Consider the following 19,400-nt stretch of genomic DNA (forward strand, 5'->3'; position numbering starts at 1 on the left):
CGCATATGCGCATTTATCTTTCACTTTCCAGTCACTCCTCGCTCTCACCCTCTCTTCGGTTGAGTCATGTGTGTCAGTTGAGCTGTTAGCTCCAGCAGAGGGAGAGGAAAGGGATGCTCACAGTGTAGTCCTTGCCTCACACCCATGTACACCTCGATCCGGCAGTCCTGCCAGGGCAGCTGCTGCTAAGCTGCACTGGCACAGTAGTCCGGCTTCATCCTCAGGTTCTCATGCACATTGCTGTTTGTTGAGGTGGAGTTTCCTTTCGATCCTGCCATCGCTGTGCTGGCGAGAGCGGGACAGACAGGCAGAGATGTGTTACCTTAACCGAAGTGCATTAGAGGAAAGCAAAATGGAGCTCAACAGACATACGCCCGTAAAGTGTATAAAATTGGGGGGTTACCGCACGAAGACACCCGCCAACTTCGCCTTTGGCGCTGCGGGCGCTGAGTGAGGCCACACACACGCGTGTGCAGGGCAAACGTGAGTCGATGGGGTGGTGGGGCAGGAGGAGGCGCATTAGACGGAGGGAGGGAGGGGCACACACGCAGCCGCGTGGCTTCACAGCGAGCAAATAAAGCGAAAGGGAAGAAGCCGACAGGAGGAGAGAGCATAGGGGTGAAAAATATCGCAGTCACGCTGCCAGACTCCTCCATGAGGGTGCTTGGATCGTTCCCATCCTCGGCCTTCCTCTACTCACCCCAAGCCCTCCCCCATATTCCGCAATGAGGTCGGGGCGTAAAGTGCCCTCGTACTGCCCCGAACGGCCACCGTCGGCGCTCCTCATCTGTGCGCTACGGCATGCGGCCGCCCCCTTTTCCTAACGGCATCCCCTACCTCTCTTTACCTCCCTCCAACTGAGGACCGCATTTGCCTAGTCAACTTAACTGCCACCATGCTCATCCCCATCATCATCACTGCTACTGCCGTCCGAGAGCTTCACTATAGTGTTTTGCCGCGGCTTGCCACGCGGGTGGTTGACTTCTCCCTTGATCGCCCTCACCCGCTCCTTTCGCGCCTGCCTGTCATCCTCGCGTCGATCGTACGAGTCAAAGCCGTCACCATGGTCATGGCCGGTCTTGGCATGCAGCTCCTCCAGCAAGGGCGGTGGCCAGTACTTGGACTTGGCCACAATTGTGAACATCGGGTCACTCACGATAGGATCGAACACGAGGGAGGAAGATGGGGAAGCAGCGGCAGAAGCAGCGCTGACCGACCTGCGCGCTGAAGCGGGGGCGGTGCCGTCACTGCACCCGCACGCCAGTTCCTTGTACATGGAATTCACGTCCACCCGAGGTGCCGGCACCTCGCTTGTGCGTGGGAGCCGAACAGTGGAGAACTGCCGCGACTCGAGTGCTTTGTTGGTGACGCGCACCCGCGACGGCTTCTTCTTCTTCGTTGCCTTCTTCCGCTGCTCCTGGGCGTTCTGTGGCCTCATCGCTCCGGCTGCGCAGTGGGCGTGGGCTGGTGGGTAGTGCGAGTAAAACGAAAATGGTGGTTGTCCTGCTTGGCTGAGCGGAAGGCTAATGATGGAATGAGCGCTCGCCTGTGACACCTTCTGAGCGATGAAGCAGCAAAGGGGGTTGAGGTGCGCGTGTGCACAGAGACCGGCACACACGCATGCATATATGTGGGAGTTCAGCCGGGAAAGAAGAGGGAGTAAGGTGATAGGGGGAGCGGTAGAGAGACGTGAGCATACGACTCCACAGTGCAGCGCAGCAGCAGTGAAGACAGTTGTAAGCGCAGGCACACTGACAGACAGACAGCACAGTGGGGATAAAGATGAAAACCCTAAAGAGAGCGACAGTAATGAGAGCCTACTCCCATTGATGGCCAGGCATCGCGAGCTCTCGGAATGCCAAAAGCTTCAAGTGGTACTTTTATGAGCGACACCGACCTCGTCGAAGCGTACATCGAGGAGTCCCTCACATCCCAAGGACTGGTGACGGCACAGCGAAACGGTGCAGCACGGAGTGAAGCTCATACACTCGCACGCAACACTGCAGTGACTCCTTTTGAGGCTCTATGCTGCACCGCTTCGCTGCGGCTCATTGATTGGGCGGGAATGTCGAGTTTGTGAGGCGGATCGGTCTTTTGATTGTGCTGAAGAGGAGAGAAAGAGAGGGAGGGGGTGGGGGTAAGCAAAACGTGCGAGTCTGCTCCGCTAGGGCTTCTTCCACCTCTCTCCTTTTCCCTCGCTTCGCGCCGATGATGCGGGCAAGGGGGACGGGTGGGGGGGGGGGGGGCTGTGAACTCGAAGCAGAATAGAGCAGCAATGGAAAGGGCAGGCGTAGAGGTCAAGAAACTCGCTCACTGTCACGTACGCATACACACACACACGCACATACATCGAGTCCGCACTAGAGAGTCGCTGCCCGAGCCCTCCCTTCTCTCTGCTACTTTCCAAAGTAGCAGACACGCCTCCGCCGAGCAAAGAAGCACTCCACACCAAGCGATGTGGATTTCTCTCGCCTTTAGTGACTCACTCACAACGTGAGAACGAGAATCAGCAGCAGCATCACGACCGCTACTCCAAAGTCTGTCGGTACGGTGACACTCTGCGTCTCGTGGAAGGTCTGCATTGCCGCGTACATGTCCGCCCCCTTTAACACGAACTCGGGCACCACCGCCGCCGCCGCCGCCCGGCCACCAGCGGAGCTGCTGCCACTGGAGCTCAGGCAACCATACTTGGTGTGGAGGATGTGGCTGGAGAAAGCGATGGTGGCGTGCACAAGCTGTGGCGCCGTGGAGGAGAGAAAGAGCCAAATGGGGAAGAGCACAAACTGCAGGGTGAGCAGCCCACACCGCCACGCAATGATCTCCGCTGGTGTTCTCTTTGTCTGCATGAGGAGCAGCCAGTGGCACTGCAGCGTGCTCTTCCGGCCCAGTTCGTCCAACATTGGCTTCAACAGCTCGACACGGGTCGGGTACTGGCAGAAGATAGAAAAGTAGTGCACTATCGCCAGTGTGTAGAGTGGAGTGATTGTAAGTCCCTCGACAAGAGAGAAGTGCCGTGCGTGCACCTCGTCGAAGCGAGTTGGAATGTCCTGGATGAAGGTATTGTGGCCAGCTATCGTGTTGGCAAGGAATTCACCAACCTTGCGAGGATACCAGCTGGCGATCTGCTTGGGAAGCGCCCACCCACTGCCGAAACCGCTGCTGCTGCTGTTGCCTCTGCCGGTGGCGGAGGAAGAAGGTTGTCGAGGAGCCAGCGCGACCCTAGTGCACCGCAGAGCGAGCGTCAGCTGGGGTGCGCTGCGCTGCCACATGGCCACACTTCTGTTTCGTGTTGAATAATGACTACCGAAGCCTTGACTACGCGCGTGGGGGTGGTATGAGGAGGGAAGGGGAAGATTGATGTCGCTCTGCCTGCGAAGATGGCTGTGGAGGTGACCGTATCTCTGTTGTTCTCCGTCCCGGATCGTTGAATCCTCCGTCCCTGTGGATGGGTGCGACACCCCAAGAAGAAAGGTTCCGGGGGAGGGGAGAGGGGGATAAGGCTGCCACCCAGCGGCGATACGAGAGGGAGAAAGCGATGGTCGGCAGGTGAGGTGGTGAAGACAAGGCGTTCGTGGAGACGAGGAAGCGCAAAGACTAAAGGAAAGAGAAGAAATCAGATGAGCCAATACACACACACACGAACACGCCCGAGCGCACACATGCGCCTCCCGAGCGTTCGGCTAACCGGCAGCGTGAGAAAGAGCGAAAGTAAAGTGCACGTCCGCGGTAGGGGAGGAGGAGAAGGCGGAAGAGGGTTAGCACGTGCGTGTGTGGGATGGCCCATCCACAGCAAGAGCCCGCCATGCACTCTCTCACAGAGAGAGAGAGAGAAAGAGAGCGTACAAAACTCTCGTTCTCCACCGGCGGTCGCCTATTTGGTGGTAGAACTTGCCAGAGATTCGAGGTGCGACCGACTGGCCACTGCCTCCCCCAACGCGCGCCTCTTCGGCTCTGCGGTGCGTGCTGTTGGATGGGTGATTGAGAAGGGCGGGGGTAAGAGGGAGTCTCGCCTCGCTAAGGCACGCAGACATGCCCGTACACCCAAAGACAAATAAATAACGAAACCAACGAAAAATAAGTGTCGTGCGTTCAAAGGGAGGAGTAGGCGAACAACAAACACAAACGCATAGGGGGGGCAGTGTGTGCCTCGTGCGCCCGTAATGCCGAGGCGCACGAGGCACACACACACCGCCCCCCCCCCTGTGCACGATGCCTCTCCCCGCCCTCTCCAGCTTCCTCCACTGCCCGCTTTGTTGCTGGTGACCAGAGAGGAAAAGCGAACCCGAAAGGAGGAAGGGAGAGAGAGGGACGACCTCGCTTACGCTGAAGTCCTTAGTACGGCACCATCGCCTCGTAGTCGGCGACGCGGCGGGCGAGCACCTCCACGTTCTTGGGGCGCACGATGCCTCCCAGGCGGGAGCTCCTCTTGAGCGGAGGCAGCGCCTTGCCGGCCTTCTTGGCAGCGAGGTGGGCCTGGAACTGGTGCTCCTTCGCCTTGAACGCCTCCTGGCAGCGAGACTTGCGGACGTGCTCGAAGCGGACGCAGATGCGCTTGCGCAGGGTGCGCGTGCGGACCGGCTTGTTGATAATCACGCCAACGCCGCGGGGGGTCACGTTCCACACAATACCGGTGCGGCCGTGGTAGTACTTGTGCGGCATGCCCTCGCGCACCGCAGAATCCGCTACGACATCGACGTAGTCACCGACCTTGATGTTCGTCAGAATCGTCGACACGGACGGGACGCCGTGCTTGCGAAACTTCTTGGCGAAGAGGTGGCGGGTGCCGGACTTGTAGCCGTACGAGTGGACCATCTTGACGGTCGATCACGGGGGAAAACGGGGGTGTTCACTACGCGTCCCTCGACTTCAGGCGTGGGTGTGCGTGGAGGAAAGGAGGGAGAGATGAAAGGTGAGGAGTGGCGGGATGTCAATGCAGAGGACGTTAGCGGTGAGGTGCGGGCAGAAGCGTATGCGGAGTCCAAGGCACAACAGTGAGGGTCAGAGAGCCACCAAAGTCAAAGAAAGGGGCAGTGACGATCAGTGGAGGAAAAGTAGCCGAGGAGGGGGGGTGCAGGACGAGGGCCATCCAGAACGCGCGTGTGTGGGTGGCCTTGGATGTCGTGTGAAAGGTGCTGGTGGGGGAGGCCGGAGAGCAGCAGCAACTTCGGAAGAAGAGAGCTCGACTTGTCGACGCGGTTTAGTTGTCGGCATGGAAGAAGAAGAACATACCGAGAGAAGGGAGGTGGCACAGGGCAGCTTACGAGCAGAGCCACGCGCACACGCGCATGAGTCCTGCCAGAACGAGGCTCCTTTTCCGGCGTTGAGTTCCTTTTCGCAGACTCGCTACTTGCGACTGCGTCCTGCATGACACTCACGTTTTGATTCGCTCGGGCACACACCCATGAAGAGTTATACAAAGCTCGACAGCATCTTCTCAGCAGTGGTGAAACTTAAGCCACCGCTCAACGCGCTTGCACGCGTGAATTCTGCGCCCGGGTGCCCATCCGTTCTCGCATGCGCACGTGTTTCTCCAAGTGGAGCTGGGCAGCCTATCAGCACACACGCGGAATGGCCTGTCGATTGGGGAAAGGGGAGGAAACCAGAGGGAAGCAAGAGGAGCCAGGACAAGGAGATGCGTGCGGCGAGGGCCAAGACAGAGAAGACAACACACACAGACGCACACGCACACACGAGGTAGATCGGAGAGGAGGGGTGCAACGAGTCGACGGAGTGTATCTTCAATGCAAATGGATAGAGGAGGAGCGGGAGAAGGTACAAAACCCAGCAGAAAACGCCACAGATGTATAGCGGAGACAGACGCACCGACCCAAGAGAGGCGCTACGCCTTCTCCATCGCTAACACGCACGACCGCACAGGCGGCCTTGGCACGCCGCCAAAGAATTGCGCAACGTACGGTAAAGAGTGGCGCAGAGGAGAAGGAAAACATTAGGAAAGGAGACGAATGAGAGCGCGCGTGTGTGTGTGAGGGGGGAGGGGGGATGTACAGCACGGCAGAGAGAAAGAGAGACAAACGTACAGCTGAGAGCAACAGCTTCTCAGACCTGCGCTCACACCGTCACGGACTTCGCTTACGTTGCCTGCAAAATGCGTCCTCGCGTGCGTGTGTGGGTGTGTGTCCTTTCCTCTTAACGCGTCGGCGTCTATGCCAGGCTGAGTCAGCACGGAGCGGCATGTCGCCAGCAGGGCGTGAGGCAAGAAAGATAACAGAGGGCGAGCAAACAGCGAGGGAAAGAGCAAGAGAGGTCAGGACTTGGGAGAGGGGTAAACGACACTCACAGGAAATTACGCAGAGAGAGGGAGAGAGAGAGAGAGCAAGCGAGTGATGTAGGGATCAGGCAAAAGGAAAAAGGGGGCATCCAAGCCGCATGCGCGAGAGACTGAGGCGGTGTGATTCCGTGAAGATTATCATGGAAGGGGGAAAAGCACGACTGAGAAGCAACACGTGGCGGGCACCTTTCTCTGTGAGGCAATCGAAGCAAAGCGACAGACGGCGCCACCTGGGGTAAAAAAGGGGTAGACGCCAAAGCGTCGAGAAGAATACGAAACAAAGAAAGGCACACCAGAGAGCCGAGGGAGAAGTCCCCCCCCGCCCGCCCCATCCCTCCTCCTCCCCGGAAAGGAAGGGGAGGTCCCGAGAAGAGAGCACAACAGAATAGAGGCAGACGCGTAGCGGAACACGCACCCGGCTCCGAAACACTGACAACAACACATTTTAAATACAATCCTCTACGCAGCCTCGCGCCTTCCCGCATCACTGGTGATTCACTTTTCCTTTGGTCTGCCCGTGGCTCGTCTCTCTTTTCTGGCTTGCACACGCTTCCAGGGTGCTGCACGGCGTCGCTCATTGGAGGATGCAAACACACACACACACGTGTCCCCTTCATGGAGAGAGCGGGCACTTTTCTCAGCCACTCCGCCATCCACCATCACACATCGGTGCACCCCCCCCTCTCCCGAGCTCATTCCACACAGAAAGAGCCTCTGTTATAAGGAGAGCGAGAGAAGATGTCGGAGGGAGGGAGGGTACAAATTTACTGGCGCACGAGAGAGGAAGAGGGGAGACACTTGCGCAACCCCAACGCACAGCCACGCCCGCCTCACATTGAATGCGTAGACGCCGCAGCTTTTGAGAGGGAAGACCGAAAAGAATCGCAGACGAAAAGACACAGGCAGAGAGACGGGAGAGAGGCGCAGAGTTGAAAACACACAGAGAAGAGAAGCGCGCGCACGAGTGGGTGGCTGACAGATTTTGAGAGAAGTAAACATGAATAGAAGGGAAAGACACACACACACACACACACAAGCAGCCCGTGTGCGAGACGTCGACAATAATGCGGATGAAGGCTGCACGAGCCTCCCCGAAAAGGAGAAATGTAAAGGAAAAGAAAGGCGGGGACGCTCCACAGGCCTACGCTCATTACTCTAGCTGAAGATTTCCACAAAGACAGCAATGAGGAAGCCGCCCGCCGCTATACAGAGGAAAATGAACCCCTCCACAAGGACGAAGCCCTGGTCACGCAGGGCCACCACCCGCGTCGCATTGTCGTTCACGCACGTGTCTGTGAAAAAGGTAAATATCACCGTCGCGACCGAAGCGACGAAACAAGCAAAGGCCACGAAGCAGAGCACCATGATGGAGCAGCAGATGCTGAATTTCATGCGTGAGCAGAGATGTGCGGCGGCCAGTAAGCCGATAATGCCAGCTAAGCCGCACCCCGCCACGTCGAGAGCGGCGCTGGCTAACGCAGCTGTTTTGAACCCATCGCAGGTGCTGTTGCGATGGTAGGTGCGGGTGTAGTAGTGCGCAGGCCCAACTGTGAACTTGGTCTCTTCGTACCACAAGAACACCACCCTTTCTGAGGGATGGCCGTCAATCATGGGCCCCTTCGTCCGCATGAGTGGGAACAGCGCCGCACATACGCCGCATGCCGCAAGCAGCAGCACGAAGATAAGCACGAGAACGCGCGTGCACAGCATTGCTGGAGGGCGCAGAAACCGTGTCTATGGGTGACCGACTGTATCGACGGAAGTAAAAATAGGCTCTTAGATCGGTGAGTGTGAAAGTGTGAGTAGTGAAGAGCTCGTCTGCTTTTCCCCTCTCCACGCTCTACTTGCCTGCGCGCTTCTCTTCGGTTTCTCCTTCGGTCTGCGTGCGCAACGAAGCCGCGACTGAGCGTTGATCAGCGAGTGAATGACACGCAAAGTTGCGGAGGTAGAGGGCGAGAACGACGAAAAAAGAGAAGCGTGCGGAGCCTACGGTAGTTGAACCGAGTTGGAGATGAAGAGGCTATCCTGGTGTGTCGGAAGTGCAGAAGCACCGTGAGCGCGGTAGAAAGACGCGGAGCAAGAGAGGAGTAAGGAGGAGGACGCGGAGAACAGATGCAATGAGGGAGTGAATAAGTGATCGCCACGTGAATGCATTAGAAGAGAGAGAGAGAGAGGACTGACCGCAATCGCCCGTGGCGTGAAAGAGTGAGTCAGGTATGAATAAGGGAGAGAAGAATGCAAAGGAGAGGCGCAGTCTTCTCTGTCGCCTCTCCTTTGCTCTCTTCTCTTCGCTGTCTTTGCAACCGCAACTCGGAGAGAGAAGGAGAGTGTGAGGAGCGTCAGGTAGAGCGACGCGAGGACACACACGCGCACAGAGCCACATACACTTACATGTGGCCATTATGCTCCCTTCCCCTTCCTCCGCCAACCCCTCGTATCCTGGCTTCGCTTGTTTGGGGGGCGAGGGGTCACATACCCGTCAAGTACGGTAGGCAACGCGGAAGAAAGGAGGAGGAGGAGAGCGGAGAAGAGGTTACGTCAAGACAAGAAAAGAAGGCGGAGGGAGGGGGGGCACAGCGTGTGTCCCATCACAAACATGAGGCTGGCACGCCTCTTTAAGAAGAGTGACGAGTAAAGAGAGAGAGAAAGCGCGCAGGCGCAGCACCCTCAGCACACCTGGTCCCATTCAAATCGCTGCTGAGGAGAAAAGGAAAGCTGGCACTGGAAGGAAGCAGGGTGGAGGTGCGGGGCATCGTACGGGAAGCTAATTTGGCGCCCGTGATTTGTCTCGTGCGATAAGCGAAAATATATATATAGTGAATCTCCGAGAAGGTCCTTATACCTCCCCATCACTCTCGCGAGATGGTGCCGGCGAGCAGCATCCGTGTGGGAGAGGGAAGTGAAAGAAGAAAGAGCAGAGCGACCTCAACGTTGTTCTCTCAAAGCGCAACACGGCGCACACGTTCGCGCGGGGGGGGGGGGGCAGGACGAGAGCAAGGCAGAGAGAAAAGCGAATGAAATGAGGGGAGCGCCCAACGAGAGAGAGAGAGAGAGCATGGCTGGTCCCCACCCCCACCCCGCTGCGCGCGCTGGAGGAAAGAGAGAGACGCAAACACACGTTGACGGAGATGAAAAAAGCAACCAAAGGACGAAGGAAAGACTGGCGGGCCTCGCGCTGTGCTGAGTGCGTCTTCTCTGGGATAGGGAAAACTGCAGAAGAGAGCACCACGGCTGTGACCCGCTCCCCTTTTACACACCAAGTTTACGTGCGCCGGGAAAGAGGAATTCGAGAGGGCGGTGGCCCCGCCACGTCAACGTTCAGCTCGAACACCCACACCATCACGGCCCCCACACCACACCACAGCAGACTGCACAGAAGTCCACAAAAGAAAGTAATGGACGCTACCGCCGGTCCATCGCGGACCTCGGAGCTGGGAAGATGAGGGGAGGCGCATCAGTCGCCCTCGACGGTGTCTCCCGTGTAGCACAGGTGATCATCGACCCAAAGAGAGAGCACTCTGAGAGGGTGCTTGGAGACCTTCCGGTCTGGAGAGTCGCTACACACCACAACACTGTTGTTCGCGAGCGTTTGGGAGAGCACTTCGGAGGCGCCGTGCATGTAGCCCCATATGAGCGCAGGAAGGCGCATCGCCGGATCGCGGGCAGGGATGAGGCAATACATGAATCCCTTCACCAGCAAGGCGCCCACCAACTTTTCAAAGACAGTTTGGCTCACTCGTGCTGGGCCAAGGGTTTCCACAGACACCAGCTTGGAGGTGTTTTTCAGGCCGTTGAGATACCTCTGCAGGTCAGCAGCAGCCAGTATCGCTATGGCCCCACCGAGCGAGCGCCCCGTGACTAGGCTCTGGTACGTGGGGTTCTACTTGGATGAGTTTCAGCACAGCACCTCACATCTGCTGATGAGGGGAAATGTAGGTGCTGAGGAAGTTTTCATGAACCTTTCACTGTGAGTCGCAGCTCGAGCTGCTGTCGTACCTCACCTGCCACACACTCACGATACTGCAGAAACTCCAGAGGCGCTCGATGCCACGGAAGACGGACATCATTTTCAGCTTCGTGCGTGATCCACGCCAACAAAACTGTTGGTGCTCCGAATCAAGTTGCTCACACTAGAGCCGCTAGCTGAAAGGTCGCCACCAGTGTTGCAAGTGGCACCGCATGCCCATAGAAGTAAACGAGGCCTGTTTCGCTGTAGGCCACACGAGAGAAAAAGCGGCTCATGCCACATGCCTCAACGAAACGGTATGGCTTCTGCGCCACAACACCGGTTGACGGCAACAGCATGCAGAGCACAACACCGCGCGGTGCCCGTGAGAGGCAGTACAGCAGCTCACGTGCAAGAAGGCGGCTGTGACAGCAAGTGTGCAGCTTGGGAAAGCTGCCTTGGCGAACGTGGGGTGATGAAAAGATGAAGGGAGAGGATAGTATCGGCTACGGCTACCTCCCCGAAGTGTGCGTACGGGGCTCCAAGAAAAGGAAAGGGCGTTAGGAAACTTTACGGAAGTACAGGGAACGAGCAGGAGAGTGTGTCACGCGTGTATGCTGGCGAGCTTTCCGGTAAAGAAGCGATGCGGCTCATCAGGCAAAAGGGGCAGAAAACCACTGCTGTCACCGCAATTCTGTGATTCGAGCGTACGGCTGCTGCGTCTACCGTGCAGCTCCCCTGACTCGCAACACGCAGGATGGCTGGGACGAGAAGTGAGTACTCTTGCCTGGTGTATGGGGAAGAGGTGACCCAATAGTAGCCTGCCTAAAGCTGCCCAGGAGTGATGTAGGACAAGTTGGACGCTCCCAGCGAAAGAGAGATCCGAGCGATACACAAGAGAGGGAAGCGCAGTACGCGGCGGAGGGTAAATCTCGATTCACGGTAGGGCGTGCATCGGGCAACCGCTGTCGCAGCTAGAAGCAGTATTGTGCCGTGTGAGGGCAAAACACCCTAAGGCTCCCCATCACCCTGTGGCGCTGCTTGTCTCACCAAAGGCTCAAAGACGATTCGACTTTTGCAGACCGTGTCGACGCAAAAAAAAGAAAAAACCCACGGCATCGGTGCTGCACGTTCAGAATGTTGCACGCTGCTGAGGAATCGTGCACCTCAACCCGCACGACCGCCACCACCTCTCAAAGTGACGCGGTGGTGCACGACGCACAGCTCAGCTACTGGAGACTGTGCTGGAGGCGAGACTCATCACGAGGGGGAGGGCACCACCGCTGCAGAGAGGCGGCGAGCCCTCTTCCTAGTTGCTTTGATCGAGTGCACTGGCGGCACGGAGGCAAAGCGGAAAGCTGCTGGTGTGCTGTAGAGGAGCCAAAGAGAGAAAAGCCTCCCTTGCCAAGCAGCAGTGAGCCAAGCCGGAAAGACCAACAAGCAAGCGAACAACAACGATACGTTTCAGATAAGCATTGGTGCTTTGCCAAATAGCCGCGTTTACTGTTATCGCGGGACACGGATTGTGGCCGAAAGGAGGGGCGACCACTCGCGGTAAGTAAAAGGCCTTAGTCAGCCGGAGAACCGAGGCAATCCCCTTTCAGCTTAGGCTACAACGGTAAAGAGGAACGCAGGTCCGGCGTAAAGGGAGCGGGCCGGGGGGGTCAGTCGGAAAAGGCGAGCGGTGGCCAGTTATGGATACAACATAGATAAGAGCAGCGAATAACTCAATAGGTGAAGGGGAAAAAGGACTGCCCAGGCAGCTACGCACATACTGCAAATAAGAGAAGCTCGAGAGAGTCCTCGTATGTCTTTCACGAACGCGCTGACGCGCATCCATGCCTTCGACAGCCGAGCAAGCCACCGTTCCGCCAAACTTCAGCGACAGAGAGAGCCGTAAAGTGCCTCGTACAAGCACGTTAGACGAGTCCAGAGAAACGCCCCAGCAGCCAAAAGTGTGTGTCGCTGAAGCGCAATGCTCACTTTCTACCCGAGGCACGCCGACTCCCTCGGCCACACAACATCAGTTCAACTCCACTCCTCCCCCAATCCTGCCACCCACCGCGTCGCGTAGTGCAAAGCAGCGCCAGGCACGCGGTGCAGCAGTGCGCCGACCCAGTCAGCTCGGCAGGGCCCCTGACTCAGGCTCTGCCCACCCAACCCCTCCGCCCGCTCCGCAGGCCGCCTCACAGCCGCTCCCATGGTGCTGGCGGCCGCATGGTGCATCCCTCGCAGCGGCGCAGGCACCCCACGCCAGCGGCCACCGAGGCCCGGGCGGGAGACAGCCCAAGCCACGCTCACCACAGGAATGGCACAGACGTGTCCATCCCTGTCGCAGGCCGCTCCGGCGCAGCGCCATCCACCACCTGACCGCTGGCATCGGCAGCGATACATCGCCCTGGCCTCCCCTCCGTCGTAGGTGCTTGCGCCCTGTCCCCACCAGAAGTGCCTCGGCATTTGGCAGGGATGGAGAGAGGGGGGCTGCCCAGCTTCCCCACACAGAGTGGAGGTAGTGCACTCCCCTGAGATACCACGCGCTGACGTGCGTCCCCCTCTCTGTCGCTGGGGAGGCGCACAAATAGAGCGACGCGGTCGGGCCCAGAGCCGATCGGGAATCGACAAAAAAAACACGCAGACGGAGCCACGCGGCGTTTGTGTGCGTTGCGTGACGTTTTTCTTGTGTCCTCTGCACTTCACTCTTCTCGCCTTCAGGTCGCTCTGATGTGCGCCTCAACGCCCCCCCCCGAGGCCATCAGCACTCCCTCACCTCACTTTCACCCTTGCCTGGCTGCCTCGCTGCTGCCGCTCTTCAAACACCCGGTTCGTCTTGCTGACTTTCGTCTCTACAAGTGGCAGGAGAGCGCCTCTCGTTACTCCGCAGGGCCTCTCCCTGCTCCGGTGCAGGCGAGGGCAAAGGGGAGAGGAGGAAAAGCTGAAAGAGCTGCGAACCAGTGGCTGATGTGGGGGAAAGGATTTGGTGGAGGAGAGGCAAATCCGATAGTTTGCTACAGTGAAGCCGCCGTATGAGACGAAGAGGTAGGGAGTCTTTGGTGAGCCGCCGTCCTTTTTGGCACTTGTCGTGCGCGGGGGCGGGGGGGAGTGCCACTGGGCTCTTTGAACCGGGGCGTCATCATCGCCAGCCTCTCAGCAGCATTTTTGCTCCGCCGCACGCAGTTCGTGTGCAGCAGCCCCGCACATCGCTAAGAGCGGCTAACCTTCAGACCGGACGACGACACGCTCATCTCCACGAAGCGGGCATTGCCATTCGGCGGATTCGCTGTCAACAACTCGCGAATCCGCCGAGCGCACGCCTCGTCCTTCGCGCACATGTACATGTAGCCACCACCACCAGCGCCAGGCAGTGTCAGACCCCACACGTACGGTTCCACAATGTCCACGATTGACTGTACTGCAGGGTTGCACACGCCGCTGTCCAGCCGCTTCTTCTGATCCCACGTCCGGTGGATAAGCCGCGCGTATCTTTCGTAGTTGCCGGTCGTGATAGCGTTGTACATTGCGGCAGTGGTAGCGCCACCTATCTCATGCAGTAGCTGCAGCGTCGCACCGCTGTTCAGAAACACCTCACGCACAATCTCCGTAAGAATGCCCTTTGCTGTCCGAGTGATCCCCGTGTAGTAGAGAAGGTGGCACGAAGCAAACCTCGGGTCCGTGTACACGTTATCCGGCATCCAGCGCACAGTAGGCAAGCACGGTAGCCCAGGCACACATTGCACCAGCTTCACACCCTCGAACAGGCCGCCGTACTGATCCTGCCACCCGCCACCAGCAGTCAGCATTTGCTCAATCAACAGCACGCGGCGGCACACATCGTGGACGTCCCACGGCAGCTTGCAGAACTCCGCCAGTGACTGCAGCACGGTGCCGGCAACGATGGAGCTCGTCCCCAGGCCGGACCCCACTGGGATCGCCACAAACAGTGAGATCTCCAGCCCGTGGTTGCCAAACCGCGCCGCCAGTTGCTCCGTCAGCGTCGCGTACGCCGTCGTGCAGAACTCTGGCAGGAACCCGCACAGCGCAAGTGCAGCCTTCGGAATCGAGAACGAATTCTGCACCGCCGTATACGTGCGGATTTCGTCGAAGCTCGAAATCCTCAGCTGCTCGCCGGAGTCGATCGAGAGTATGACGATGGTCGGGTCCTTGCGTGCACGCACGTACACCTGCACCGGTGGCTGCCCGTTCAGCTCCACAGCAACGTTGATCACGCTGCCGCCACTCAGGATCGTGTACGGCGGCGTATCCGTCCAAGCACCGGCAAGGTCGATACGGATGGGGCAGCGACCCCAGATGATTTGGTCAAGGTGAACACCAATTTCTGGGTTGTGGCGCTCACCAGGAAAGGAGTCCACAATGGCGGCGCATAGCTCCGCGAAGGCAGTGGCACTGTGCCGAGTCACTAGCGAGCGGGCCTCCTTCGCGCTCGGCGCATGCAGTAGCTCAAGGCGCCGCGCCTTCTCTGCCGCAGTCATCGGCGGCTGTGCAGCATCCATTGCCTCCAGCGCGAGCTCTATCACGCGGCTCACAAACATGTGGTAGTGCGCCGTCACGATGCGTCCAGACGCCAAGCACAGCGGCGCGCCCCTGCGGTCACCGTTCGGGCTCTTCTCATCCGTGAATATGCGTGCCCAGCTACTCGCAGTAGCATCGGCATCGCTCCCAAATGACTCTATCGAGTCTGGCTGGTGTGGCAGCGATACTGTCTTGGCAGTTGCGTCCACCCCGTCCCACTCTTCCGTCGTCCCGCTGCGCCGCGGCAGCGTCACGCCAAGCTCCACTACGCGCTTTGCAACGCGACTCAGGTCCAACAGAGAGAACTGCTGCTGCAGCAGCGCGATCATCGAGTCAGATAAGACCGACGGCCGCACACTCGACAGTGCAGGCGTGGCCATCGGCGTGTTCGGCACAGACACAACCGAGCTGCACCCACCCTGGAACACGGGGTTAGCACCCACGAGCGCAAGCATCAGCGTCAACATGCGCCGCTCGTAGTATTCGCTGTTGCGCAGTATCGCAGGCACGTCCGCCAGCCGCAGCAGGTCCATCGCAGACACGCGCGGCTGCGTTCGCCACACAGCCTGTCCAGCAGAGAGTCGCACAGGGTCCACAGCAGCGCCGCCGCCAGTCGTCGCCTCCAGCGAAAGCGTAGCAACGTACAGGAAGTCGCCGAGCTGCTGCTGTGTCACGCACACGGGGAACAGTGCAGCCTCGGAGATGTCCAGCGGTTGCGCGGTATCTCTGTCCGCAGCCCGCGCAGTAGGGTATAGCTCCGCAACGCTGAAACCTCGACTCGACAGCCAGTCGTGCAGGAGCAGCCCCATGTACACCGTCGAGCCGTTGCGCACGTCTCCACGGAACGCGTCGTCGATGTGGTACGGCCGCGCAGCGTGCAGTGCAGCACCGTCACCACAGCCGCGCCCACCAAGCGCAGCGGGCAGCACAGACACAACGCTCACGCACACACCAAGCGGCAGTGCAAGCGCCCAGTCATTGCGCGGGATCCCCGTCAGGATGTGCTGACCCCGCAGCACCCAGCGCGCACCCACCCAGCTGCTCTCCGCCCAGAGGTGGTGCACAGGCGATACCGGGGCGAATGCGGATGCTCCAGCAGCAGCAGCAGCGGCAGCGGACCCATCCAGAGGTGCAAGTAGCACAGAGTTTTGTACAATTACCGACGATGGCGTCGCAAGCAGAGGCACTGCGTCGCCAGCAGCAAAGTCCAGCTCTTCCCCCGCGTCGCCCGCGGGCGCATCCGCAGCCGCAGTAGGCAGCCGCGCCTCCTTCCCGTCGTTGCACTCAGGCGCAAGTACACCGTCGAACGGCGTGCCCCACGACCACGACGGCGTCGGAGACTCGCAGCTCTGCAACTTCGCTGTCGACGAGATCAGCTGACGGCACGTCCCGTAGTGCAGAAACACCGCATCGCGCAGTTCCACAACGCCCGCCTTCAGTCCGGAGACCTCCGGATCTGCTTGCGACGCGTTCCGGCCCAGTGCAGTGCCAAACTCCGAGTACAGCTCGTATGAGTTGCACACCACCGCGCAGCGGTGCCCATCATGCTCGCCGCCGTTCACGTCATCAGTGTCCAGCGCTCTGCCAAGGCACTTGCGAGCCAGAATCGCCACTGCGCGGTCGCTCAGCATCCACATACCCACATCCAAGAGAAACGAATGCCTGCCCTCGGCGGTGCGCTGGCGTATTTCGGCCAACGACGGTTTCTGTAGCATGTAGTCCAGCTCAAGTGGCTTCTCGCATGTCGTGAAGAGCACGCCATGGTTCTCCAAGAGGTGCGTGTCAGTACGAATGCCAAAGCACACAACATCCTTATCCGCGAAGTGAGAAAAAGAGGGCAGAGAACCTCTGAGGTACACGCAGACGTCGCCGCACGCGATCAACGTGCGCAGGTTGGCAGGCGCCGTCGTGATGATCTCACGGTACATCGGCATTTGGGTCGAGAGCAGCGTGCGAGACAGCTGGCTGCCACGGCGCCACCGGCACGGAGGCAACGGCACCAGTGCCTTGCCCACTGCCGCGTACGCCGGCAGGCGGCGGCTCAAGCCACCAGCGTGCACAATCACGCGGCCATCCTTGTCCCCAAGTCGCAGCCACGACAGGAACGACTTCTTCGCAGATGCAGGTGCATGACGCTGTTCGTCTAAGTAGCACTCGTGCAGTAGGTGCACCGTGCCACCGCCGGAGCCCAGCGGCTTGCCCTCCGGGTCGCACCCGCAGAACAGCCCAGGCGCCGCCACGTCGCCCTTCGCAGAGTGCTCATGCACAGTTAACGAGGCCGCATCCCCCAGGAGCTTCTTTGCTCCACTATACTCCGCCAAGCAGCGGGGGACGCTGAAGAGAAAATTCAGGCTCATTTTGGCTCAACCGTCGCTGCGGGGATGTCGAGGCCTGTCCAGGAAAAAAAATCGAGACGCACGTCGCTGCAAGCTGGACGAAGGAGCCCCGGGGAGAGACGCAAGACGCGACGTGTAGGCAAGGCGAAGTGGCGCAGCCACAACTAACGAGGAAACAGAAAAGGAAAAGAGCGCAACACTACGGCACGCGTTCACGCAGAACAACTTGCCGCTTATCCGGCTATAACACAGAGAGGGAGAGAAAGGGAAGGGGAGGGGGGAGGGGGGCACAAATCTGCGGTGGGAAGGAGTGAGGGGGTGGGGGTGGGGGTGTTGTGGAGGCGGGGGGAAGGGGCGAGAGAAAGGTGGAAGCGAAACAGCCGGACAGCGAAGGACAAACACTTAGAAAGCAAAGCTGCACACGCCAGGGGAGGCGAGAGTGCAGGGCGCATGGTCGCTCCGCTCAACAAGAGCGGGGAGGCAAAGGTGCACCGCACGCCAGCGGCAACACGTGAGCGGACAAGACGAGCGGCCCCACTCGCTCCCTTCAGTTTTCTACGCGAGGCACGCCGACTCCCTCGGCCACACGACATCAGTTCAACTCCACTCCTCCCCCAATCCTGCCACCCACCGCGTCGCGCAGTGCAAAGCAGCGCCAGGCACGCGGTGCAGCAGTGCGCCGACCCAGTCAGCTCGGCAGGGCCCCTGACTCAGGCTCTGCCCACCCAACCCCTCCGCCCGCTCCGCAGGCCGCCTCACAGCCGCTCCCATGGTGCTGGCGGCCGCATGGTGCATCCCTCGCAGCGGCGCAGGCACCCCACGCCAGCGGCCACCGAGGCCCGGGCGGGAGACAGCCCAAGCCACGCTCACCACAGGAATGGCACAGACGTGTCCATCCCTGTCGCAGGCCGCTCCGGCGCAGCGCCATCCACCACCTGACCGCTGGCATCGGCAGCGATACATCGCCCTGGCCTCCCCTCCGTCGTAGGTGCTTGCGCCCTGTCCCCACCAGAAGTGCCTCGGCATTTGGCAGGGATGGAGAGAGGGGGGGCTGCCCAGCCTCCCCACACAGAGTGGAGGTAGTGCACTCCCCTGAGATACCACGCGCTGACGTACGTCCCCCTCTCTGTCACTATAGTGATTGTAGAAAGGTGGACACACACACACGCAGAGAGAGGGAGAGAGAAGGGGAGAGGAGAGATCAGCAGGGAGGAGATAAATGGCGCCATCGCCCACTGTCATGCCACGGCAGCACGTATGGAGACGAGTGGCCCTCCCCAGCCCACCAGAGGAAATGAGGAGCGGATGAGAATCGCAGAAGCCGAGGTGTTGGAGCGCATTAACAGTAGTTCGTAGGCAAAAAAAAAAAGAAATGTGAAAGAAAAGCGAGCAGAACCCACAAAAGCCCCACGGCGCAGGTCGATGTGAGAAGCGAAGCGCTGATCTTGGGCGAGGCGGTGGAAAGCGCAGGGAAGGGAGATGGTGGACTGGGGGGAGGGGGTGGAGGGGAGATAGGCAGAGAGAAGAATGTGGTAATCAGATCCAGGCGCAAATAGTCGCATGAAGAAGAAGAGGGGGAGGAGAGGAAGAAGAGCACCAAAGACCCCTCAACCGAGGACAGTAGTGGCGGGAATAGAAAAAAAAAAACTAAAAGGAGTGAGGATGAGTGTCAAGGAATACGCAAGATAAACGCCAACACGTGTTCCCAGCTTGCCATGGCTGGTGGAGTTTCCCATTTCTGCAGAAGCGTACATCAATTGATTAGCCACCCGCTCGCCTTCTCGATAACACTAAGTACGAACAGGTAGACCCACGCATCCCCCCCCCTTTTCCTTCACCGGAGGACCCCCTGTCGCATTGGATAATCGAGAACGGGGAGAGAACAACACATAAACCCATTCAGCGCCTCGATGCCTCGAGGTGTGAAATGAGGAGGAAGCCAGACTGGAGTAAGGAGGAGGAGGAGAGTGCGTGGGGGAAGCGTACCCTTGGCCCACGTCTCTTCCTCCTCCTCCTTACATCCTTTCCTTTGGCCATGTGGAAGGCAGAGAGACCTGCTGAGAGCACACGTGCGAAGGAATGGGGGCAACAATTACGCGTACGCACCGACACGCACGCGAGCAGTAAAAGCGCAGAGAAAGCCAAAACAAGCGAAAGAAAAGAAAGGGGGGAGAGAGGAGGAGTGGGGGGGGGGGGAGTGGGAGAGGAGGAGGGTGGGGGGGGGGGAGGGTGGGTGTTATGTATCACCCACCCCTCTTCTAGGGGCTCACAATATCCAAGTAAGCGCTTAATACCCTTCGCC

General features: G+C 59.2%; 5 protein-coding genes across 5 annotated transcripts, besides 2 other annotated features; all 5 read right to left on the minus strand.

The window, feature by feature from the left end:
• Positions 1–883: 883 nt before the first annotated feature.
• LPMP_160440 (hypothetical protein) lies at positions 884–1,438 on the minus strand (the record flags this gene model as incomplete). Its single annotated transcript, XM_010699269.1, has 1 exon — positions 884–1,438. One exon carries the CDS (start codon positions 1,436–1,438, stop codon positions 884–886), a length of 555 nt encoding a protein of 184 aa, XP_010697571.1.
• Positions 1,439–2,486: 1,048 nt separating this feature from the next.
• Positions 2,487–3,269, minus strand: LPMP_160450 (hypothetical protein; the record flags this gene model as incomplete). Its single annotated transcript, XM_010699270.1, has 1 exon — positions 2,487–3,269. The coding sequence occupies one exon, from the start codon at positions 3,267–3,269 to the stop codon at positions 2,487–2,489; it is 783 nt and encodes a 260-aa protein (XP_010697572.1).
• A 1,063-nt stretch (positions 3,270–4,332) lies between these two features.
• LPMP_160460 (60S ribosomal protein L21, putative) lies at positions 4,333–4,812 on the minus strand (the record flags this gene model as incomplete). The annotated part of the gene is made up of 1 exon (XM_010699271.1): positions 4,333–4,812. One exon carries the CDS (start codon positions 4,810–4,812, stop codon positions 4,333–4,335), a length of 480 nt encoding a protein of 159 aa, XP_010697573.1.
• A 2,632-nt stretch (positions 4,813–7,444) lies between these two features.
• On the minus strand, positions 7,445–7,999 carry LPMP_160470 (hypothetical protein; the record flags this gene model as incomplete). Its single annotated transcript, XM_010699272.1, has 1 exon — positions 7,445–7,999. The coding sequence occupies one exon, from the start codon at positions 7,997–7,999 to the stop codon at positions 7,445–7,447; it is 555 nt and encodes a 184-aa protein (XP_010697574.1).
• Positions 8,000–12,243: 4,244 nt separating this feature from the next.
• Positions 12,244–12,788: a repeat region.
• Positions 12,789–13,435: 647 nt separating this feature from the next.
• On the minus strand, positions 13,436–17,119 carry LPMP_160480 (fucose kinase, putative; the record flags this gene model as incomplete). The annotated part of the gene is made up of 1 exon (XM_010699273.1): positions 13,436–17,119. One exon carries the CDS (start codon positions 17,117–17,119, stop codon positions 13,436–13,438), a length of 3,684 nt encoding a protein of 1,227 aa, XP_010697575.1.
• Positions 17,120–17,675: 556 nt separating this feature from the next.
• Positions 17,676–18,220: a repeat region.
• Positions 18,221–19,400: the final 1,180 nt, after the last annotated feature.

Source organism: Leishmania panamensis (genome assembly GCF_000755165.1).
Source record: "Leishmania panamensis strain MHOM/PA/94/PSC-1 chromosome 16 sequence".
Lineage (NCBI taxonomy): Eukaryota > Euglenozoa > Kinetoplastea > Trypanosomatida > Trypanosomatidae > Leishmania > Leishmania panamensis.